This window comes from Artemia franciscana, chromosome 13 (assembly GCF_032884065.1).
Source record: "Artemia franciscana chromosome 13, ASM3288406v1, whole genome shotgun sequence".
NCBI lineage: Eukaryota > Metazoa > Arthropoda > Branchiopoda > Anostraca > Artemiidae > Artemia > Artemia franciscana.
The window spans coordinates 8,195,438-8,204,928 of record NC_088875.1 but is presented as its reverse complement, the minus strand read 5'-3'; the positions used below and the strand labels follow the sequence as shown (position 1 = coordinate 8,204,928).

The following is a 9,491-nucleotide window of genomic DNA, read 5'->3' as shown; positions in this document are numbered from 1 at the left end:
ATTATATTGACAATGACTGTTGTCAATATAAGACCATTGTCAATATATTGACAATTACATTGTCAATACAATACATATTGTCCATAAAAAGACCTGATGGTCTCTCTAGAATCGAACAATTGTCGAATTTCAATATTTTCCGATCTACCAGCACATTCATATCAAACAGTTCGTGGTAACGAACTGTAGTAAGGAGCGACCCGGCTCAATAGTAACCAAAACTCTAAAAAAATGGAATTTTGATACCAATAGCTACATCAAAAGAATCGCATTTTAATGCTGATTTTAAATATATAAGTTTCATCAAGTTTAGTCTTACCCATCAAAAGTTACGAGCCTGAGAAAATTTGCGTTATTTTAGAAAATAGGAGGAAACGCCCCCTAAAAGTCATAGAATCTTAACGAAAATCACACCATCAGATTCAGCGTATCAGAGAACCCTACTGTAGAAGTTTCGAGCTCCTATCTACAAAAATGTGGAATTTTGCATTTTTTGCCAGAAGGCAGATCACGGATGCGTGTTTTTTTTTTTTTTTTTTTTTTTTTTTTTTTTTTTTTTTTTTTTTTTTTTTTTTTTTTTTTCAGGGGTGATCGTATCGACCCAGTTGTCCTAGAATGTTGCAAGAGGGCTCATTCTAACGGAAATTAAAAGTTCTAGTGCCCTTTTTAAGTGACCAAAAAAATTGGAGGGCACCTAGGCCCCCTCCCACGCTAATTATTTTCCCAAAGTCAACGGATCAAAATTCTGAGATAGCCATTTTATTCAGTGTAGTCGAAAAACCTTATAACTATGTCTTTGGGGACGACTTACTCCCCCACAGTCCCCGTGGAACAAGTTACAAACTTTGACCTGTGCTTACATATAGTAATGGTTATTGGGAAGTATACAGGCGTTTTCAGGAGGATTTTTTTGGTTTTGGAGAGGGGTTGAGAAGAGGGGGATATGCTGGGGGAACTTTCCTTCGAGAATTTGTAATGGGAGAAGAAAATTTCCATGAAGGGAGAGCAGGATTTACTAGCATTATTTAAAAAAAAACAATTAAAAAATAAAAGTAAAAAAGCTTTTTCAGCTGGAAGTAAGAAACAGCAATAAAACTTAAAACAAACAGAAATTATTACCCATATGAGGGGCTCACCTCCTTCTAATACCTCGCTCTTTACGCTAAAGTATTTTCGGTAATTTCAACTACTTATTCTACGGCTTTTGTGATTCAGGGGGTCATTCTTAATGAATTGGGATAAAATTTAAGCTTTAGTGTAAAGAGTGAGGTACTGACGATGGGGCGAATCCCCTCATATATGTAATAAAAACATGAGAATACAAAAGTTCTTTACGTAAGCTAATTTATAAGTTACGTAAATCTTTTACCAATAAAAAGATTCGTAAAAAATTAAAAGTTCTAGTTGCCTTTTTAATTAACCAAAAAATCGGGGGGCAACTAGGCTTCGTCCCCCGCTCTTTTTTTCTCAAAATCATTCGATCAAAATTATGAGAAAGCCATTGAGCCAAAAAAAAATATGCAAATTTCGTTTTGATCATTCCTCTGCGGAGAGCCAAAATCAAAACATGCATTGATTCAAAAACGTTCAGAAATTAAATAAAAAAAACAAGTTTTTTCAACTGAAAGTAAGGAGTGACATCAAAACTTAAAACGCACAGAAATTACTTCGTATATGAAAGAGGCTGCTTCCTCATCAACGCCCTGCTCTTTACGCTAAAGTTTTTTACTGTCTTAGAAAGAAGAATTGAGAGAAAGAGTCAAACTTTAGCGTAAAGAGCGGGGCGTTGATGAGGAAGCAGCCTCTTTCATATACGAAGTAATTTCTGTGCGTTTTAAGTTTTGATGTCACTCCTTACTTTCAGTTGAAAAAACTTGTTTTTTTTATTTAATTCATTAAAGGACAAAACCATATTTATATTAAATTACAATAACTTGACTGCACGTTCTCTTTCGTCACCGACTGAAGTAATACTAATTTGCAGGGCTTCCACTCTCGAATCTCAAAATTCGGGGACAAGTTTAAAAAATTCGGGGAGTTTTCGGGGACAAGTCTTCAAGATTCGGGGAATTTTCGGGGGCAAGTTCAAAATGGAATTTTGTTACAAAACTTGGGAGCCAAAATTGGTTATAGCTTCATTTTCAGGCTCAAATAGGGCTGGATCCGCGTACTAAATCAAGTTTTTAACAGGGTAGGTTCTAGAGCTAGAGTACAGGATTGGAAACCATAGCTAAAAACGATTTTTGCTGGTATTGCAGACAAAACCTCAGAACTATTTTAAATAAATTAAAAAATAATAGGCTTAATGACACTCTGGAACTTTGTTGCTTTAGGTTCTCTATTATCTTTGCTGTTTTATTCCCATAGCCCGAAAACGAGATTTTCATGTCATTTATTTTCAGAAAGACGACGAAAATAAAGTAGCCTATAGAAAGGCATACAAAGCAATAACATGTGCAATGATTTCTTGAATTTAACGAATATTCTTCGGCAATATCCTTGGGCGTACTTTCAGACGGAAAACATCTTTTTTTTTTATTTCAAACAGTTTTTTAAAAATGCCAGAAAATCCAGCTCCATCTCCACAGAAAAATTATTCCTCTCCCCGGAAAAATCGTCTAGAGCTCTAGACAATTCAATACCGTTAAAAAGTTATCCCGGACAAATACCATAAAGGTCTCCACGCATAAGATTCGGTTTACAAAGATAAACTTAATATAAATAAAAAGAATTTTGTTTAGGAATCCTGGCCAATCCGTTTTTTCTCTGATTGGTTGAAAATATATACAGGTTTTATTTTCTTGACTGGTGTTTCAAAAGCTTTTTCGGTCCGGCGGTTCTACCTAGCTTCAAACACTTAGGCCTGCTTAAATCCTAGAGTGGAAATCAGCTTTTTCAATTTCTTCTGCACCAAAAAGGTAGTATTTTGGGATGGGAAAGCCAAAAGAATTTTCGAATGATCTAACATGCATTTGCAACAAACCTTGTTTGTACTATACTGTGCAGGAAAAAATAAAGCCTTCAAGTTTCAATTATATTCAATTATACAAAAAAAATATGTCATTGAAAATTGCCACGAAGAGGCTCAATATCAGCTAAACTAAGCACACTACTTACGACCTAGGGAGCCACAGAACCAGAAATAAGTGTAGCTGCTTCTTCAGCAGTTGCAGAAGCCTCAACATTTGACAGAAGCTTCGTCATTTCACGGTCAAGGACAAGAGAAGAGGAACTGAGATTGATTCTCTTCATTCCCATTTTAGTCTTAGCCCCATTACACGCAACTGATATTGTCGCCACACAGTTTCGATTATCTGTTTTCAAATCTTTGAGGGTACTGAACAAGCGTTCTGCTGTAACGTTAGAAAATGGCAGTGCACACATGTAATTATTATTTTTAATAATTTTTTACCCGTCAAAAACGGAAAAGACGGAGTATATAAAAGAAAAAGAAAGAAAAGCACAAAAATTTAAATACACCTCCACTACAAATATTATAAAATAACACTATTCCAGGGGTGGTTGGCTCTTAAAACATTGGTACTGAATTTGGAGATTCTTCTCTCTATGGCCATGGAAGGGTTGGTGCCCTTATATTTCCTGGAGATGTCGCCATTGCTGTGCAACAAAGGGAGACGCAGGAGAAACTTAGCATATCTTTAAAATGCGATGCAAATGGCTTTCTTTTCGGTAGCTGTGATTATTTTCCAGAAGGGAACCAGAGCAAGCAGATGGGGGGTAGTAAAAGCATTGTATAGCCGGGCAAGGAAAGGACGGTTGAAACGATAGTTATTGGCAACAAGTAATCCGTAAGACGCTCGTAGACGGGAACAGAGGTGGTTTGTCAGTGTTGAGCGTGTGTCCTTCAATGCAGAAGAAATAGGAAGGCCAAGATACGTAAGGGACTCACAAGGCTTAATCAGAGTGTCACCAGTTTTAACGGAGAGGTTAATTGAAAGCTCATTTTTTGAACCATTGAAAAAAAGAAGTTCTGTTTTAGATTCATTGAAGGAAAGTCTGATCCGCTTGTATGCCACTGCAAGTGAGTCGTAATTTTGTTGAAATAAAGATATCGAACGAGAAACATGAAAAATGTCATCAGCAAAGTTCAGCAGCGAAAGATTAATCCCACGAAAAAAGCACGACGGCTTTATTACTTACTGTGCTTCGATAATAGCGTTATTAAACAGTAATGGAGAGGTTTTGCCACCTTGACGTACGCCTTTCTTGACACTCAGCATTTCTTTAGAAGGAAAAATGCCGGATAGAGAGGGGATCAGGATGACAGCTGAGAGCTTGTTGTACATACTGTAAACAGGGGAAAGGATGCAAGAGGAAACACCTCGCTGAAGGGCTTTGAGCAGTATATGACCATGGATGCAAGAATCGAAGGCTCTACTAACATCAAGTGCTCCAAAGACGAGGAGATAACCATTTTTATCTACATCAATAAGAAGATTTGCAAGAACGGTGTGAGTGTGTTCCCGTCCTGAGTGGTTTTTAAACCCGAACTGGTCGTCCGGAGTAGTGCATCGAAGTGCAATTTCATCAAAAATAAGGGATTTAAATAGCTTACAAAAAGTAGTTGAAACGGTGATCAGACGATATGAAGCGCACTGGTCAGCTGGTTTACCTTTTTTGAGAATAGGATGGATCAATCCAACACCAGAGCTGTCTGGAACGATGCCAGTAACGAAAAACATTTGAAATAGCAGAGAAAGGTGCTCTAGGAGAAGATTGCTGGCAAAGCTTGGATGCAAGAATCGAAGGCTCTACTAACATCAAGTGCTCCAAAGACGAGGAGATCACCACTTTTATCTACATCAATAAGAAGATTTGCAAGAACGCTGTGAACGTGTTCCCGTCCTGAGTGGTTTTTGAACCCGAACTGGTCGTCCGGAGTAGTGCATCGAAGTGCAATTTCATCAAAAATAAGGGATTCAAATAGCTTACAAAAAGTAGTTGAAACGGTGATCAGACGATATGAAGCGCACTGGTCAGCTGGTTTACCTTTTTTGAGAATAGGATAGACCAATCCAACACCAAAGCTGTCTGTAACGATGCCAGTAACGAAAATCATTTGAAATAGCAGAGAAAGGTGCTCTAGGAGAAAATTGCTGGGAAATCTTAAATGAGTACCAGATATACCATCGATACCCTTAGATTTCTTTTTTTTTTTAACTTATCAATTTTGGAACGCATCAAGGACGGAGTGACCAGGACACCAATATCCTTAACTGCAAACTGAAGCTCCTTATCGAAGGCCTAGCAAAAGGTGTTATCTAGGTAGGAATTAGGGGCTGAAAATTGGTCTCTGAAGTAGCCGCACCAGTATTTTTCTGGCATGCAGGGCGGGCTATTGGAAGATTTGTTCTTAGCTCGAAGATGTCATAAAGCAGGAGGCAAATTATCGACAATCTCGCTGGTACGGGCAATTTTATTAGCCTTATGCTATGCGATGGCTTTGGAAAATTTACTTTTCGTGTAAATACGAACAGCGTTGACTACTCCGGAGCAATGCTTCCCACAATCTGCCCATAATTGTAGCCAGAATTTTGCTGATTCACATGCGGCCAGGAGATTAGGATTATTCCGCCAGTTACGCACTTCCGTTATGTGGCGAATTTTGTGGACCGGAACTGCAGTTTTCTCAGCTGTATGGATAGCATGCGTTATCTGAGAACAGTAGATGTTTAGTAGGATGTTTTTTTTCTGAGTCTACTGTCATGTTTGGACAACAGAGAAGTGTGAAAGGAATTCGGATCTTCGACAGTATGTAGTCGCATGAACTCTGGTAGGAATCGATGTTAGCAGCTTCCCAGTTGAGGCTAAACAACCATTTAGGTGGAAAATTTGTGGGTGAAGTTTGCGGCAAGGGTTTTATTTGAAAAGAATTACAGATCGGCATATGGTCGGATATGGAGTAATCAAGAAGAACCGTAGTAGTAGAGGTAGGTTTAATCATAGAAGAACAATAGAAATAGTCCAACTGAGACGCGGAGCCAGATTGATGCAGAGGTGCCATTTGGACCAAATCTTGGGGTGGGCATGAACTTCATCTTGCCTTCCCTCCTCTGACTCACTTCGTGTCGCGTAATCATCTAGGAAATGGGCATTTGACAGAACTCGAAAATTTTATTATGTATCTTACGTACTTTCAAAGTTTACAGTGATTAATAGCAAATAGCATAATTACCCCAAGGGTCGTTAAGTAATTACGCTCTTTGGTTAATAGGCGTGCAGTAATTTCAAATCAATTGGACAGAATGGATTATGTTGGACATAATGGATTATTATGGCCGACAAAGGGCCCTTTGTGGTGGAAGCTTTGGCCCCCTGGTAAATCTGGCGTGGGCATTTGCACACTCCTGACCCCCCCTCCAAATGGAGCCTCTGGATTGATGGATGTACGTAAAATCACAATCATTTCCAACATAGGTGAGACTTGGACAAGCATGGAGCAAGATCTAAGATCTATTGTTTTCAGGGTCAGACAGTTCACAGTTTAAGTCACCAAACAGGAGACAACTTAGGCCTTCATCTTCATATTTTGATACTAGCTTGGCAATAGATGTACATGTGAGAGATAAATTCCTCTCAGACATATCGTTATGGTAATTAGTAGGAAATAAACGACGAATATGACCACATTCGAAACTTCAACCGCAAGGAAACTGTCAGACTTAGCAACTAGGCTACCAAGTAGCTCTTTCCGTATCATCAGGGCCAAACCACCTGAAGGCCTACCGTGAGTGGACTTAGCATGGCGGAAAAACAGATTATGAGAAGACGTGAACTCCAACAGTTGACGACTATCGCTTCACAAGAAATGTTCTTGAAGAACCACCACTTCAAACCGCAAGCAAAGTTCAGACAGTAGGTGATGTTTCGGTAGAACTTTCCCATTGATGTTGCACGATACAATTTTTAAGGTTTCTTCAGGCATTGGAATTCTTTAGAAGAGACTGAGCGACAGGACATTTAAAAGTGTAACTTGGGTGGTCGGAGGAATTGCAAAGAGCACACTTAAGTGCCTTGGTACAAGGATTATCTTTGGTTGTGGATTGGCCAGCCTCACAAAACCTGGAGCATTTTCGGGTACCTGGGCACGCAGACGCAAAATGACCATATGACTGGCAAGAAAAGCATTGGGGTGGCAAGTGTTGAAATTTACTAATGGGGAGTCTTTCGTACCCTATGATGGGCGGAAAGCGAATAGAAGACTCGAGGTCCTCTTTAGACTCAAAAAGAAGCTTAAACGAACGGGTGTTTCGGATTTGAGTTGCTTTCAAACAGTTAACAATCAGATCACATAGGTTATTTTTATTCAGATCTTCAGGAACATAACGGATAATACCGAAAAAGGAGGGGCATTGGAGTTTAGGCTCGACTTCAGGGTTATTCCCGGTTATGCGTGACATAAAAATATTCGGCACCACTTTTATCCTTTGTGACTACTTTCCAGGCGTCTCTACTGGGACGAAGCTCGATTATATTCCCACTAACTTCTCCACAAACATGCTCCAGATAAGCTTTACGGGAGTCAGGCTTTTTAAGGTCTAAGGGGGGCTTCTTGAGGATAACTGCATAGGAAGACTCGGCCGGTGGAGACTAATTGGTTCATACATGTAACAAGTTTCTCAGCTGCCCGGGCTTTTTTCTCACTTTCAATAAAGTGCTTCAAATTATTGGAGTTTTCTGTCACTTTTTGAGCAACAATAGCACTCAATTCACCAGGCGTATTTGGGACCTCCGTAGGATCAAAAATTACGAATTTCGGCAATTTGATCCGGTTAGTCTCACAAAACTGGATCAGTTTCAGCATATCTAACATTATCGGCAATCTTTTGGCGAGCAACATTGTGACTCGAAGTATTCGAATAGTGCCAAAGTGTATCCTTAGCTTTTATAATCGTATCCTTGTCATAAAATCCCACTGCCTTTTCGCAAATTTCATCAGTCTTATTTGCTTGGAGCGCTCGCGATAAATAATTTAGCAAAGTATTATGCACAAGTCTTTCTTTCTCATTCGACATTATGCTAATTTAGAAGTCCAGACACATTCAATAGGAAAAGAAACTGGTTACTTTTTGGACGCGACAAGAGCTCATTAGTAATCTAGTACTATAGTCAGTAATCTAGTAATCAGTACTAAATTAGTAATCTAAAACCTTTCTTAGGTTCTCAAACCTCGGCTTTCTACATGGGTATGTCTGCTTACAGATAGACTACCAATACTCCTCCACGGACATCGTACATATGTCTAAGCCCGCCAAAGAAACAGTGCTCTGTTCACGCCATTCCCTGTCAATTAGAGCCTTGTTCCACGAAGGCAACCCACGACTTCTTATAAAATTTACTAAGCTAGGTGGGTTCAAGTTTCGAGCATTGACAGGATCAAGTAGACTTGTGAACTCCTAAAAGTCACATTCAAACGTAAAGCGAATCTGTATCTGGATAATGGCCTCCTTGTAAAAGTCTCTTGCTTTTATGTAGACCTTCCTCAGCTCCAACTGTGAGATATCTGGACTAGACGAGACCAAGGATGCCAACTCCTCTTCTGCAGTATACCCGAGATAGACCTTCTGAACTTCAACATAATGGCTCTCGTCTGTTACGTCAAGAGCCAAAAGATCAGTACAGTTTCTGACGTAGGTTCAATCCATATAGTTTATAGCCAAGGTTGCAATAAGCTTAAGTATTTCTGTCTTCAGCTTATAGAAAATTGGTGACTTCGGTTGAAACAATACATTAAAGTCGTTCAAAAGGCCTAGAGCGTAGTCAACAAACATCATTAGAACCTTAATAAAAGGATTTTTCAGATCACTAAGGGCAAGTTCCTTGCCATGGGTGGGGTCATCAAAATTGACAGTAGTGAAATAGAGGGACGATGCGCTCCACTGTTCAAGGATTCTTCGCACACATGCATGGAGGGACAGCCACCAGGCTGTCCTGCTGTACTGCAAGTACTGCACCTCGCGTAGCGCTCATAGAGAAATGACTATATACGTGGCGACATAAGTCTTCCAGAATTTTGGTAAGCTTCTTGCAGGCATACGAAGCACAAAGATGAATGGAGTGGCAACTACACTTGACTACTACCACCCACGGGTAATTGTTACTGATCAGCTTTGTTACCGAATTATGACATCCCATTATTGAGTTTGTTGCGTCGGCACAGAAACCAGTCCAATTTCGCAGAGGCACTTGGTTTTCTATCAAACAGTTCGTGGTAACGAACTGTAGTAAGGAGCGACCCGGCTCAATAGTAACCAAAACTCTAAAAAATGGAATTTTGATACCAATAGCTACATCAAAAGAATCGCATTTTAATGTTGGTTTTAAATATATAAGTTTCATCAAGTTTAGTCTTACCCATCAAAAGTTACGAGCCTGAGAAAATTTGCGTTATTTTAGAAAATAGGGGGAAACGCCCCCTAAAAGTCATAGAATCTTAACGAAAATCACACCATCAGATTCAGCGTATCAGA

At 39.4% G+C, this 9,491-nt stretch overlaps 1 protein-coding gene across 1 annotated transcript; it reads right to left on the bottom strand.

Moving 5' to 3' along the window:
• Window positions 1-4,157: 4,157 nt before the first annotated feature.
• LOC136035072 (uncharacterized) lies at window positions 4,158-4,703 on the bottom strand. The gene has a single exon (XM_065716667.1). It carries the CDS (start codon window positions 4,701-4,703, stop codon window positions 4,158-4,160), a length of 546 nt encoding a protein of 181 aa, XP_065572739.1.
• Window positions 4,704-9,491: the final 4,788 nt, after the last annotated feature.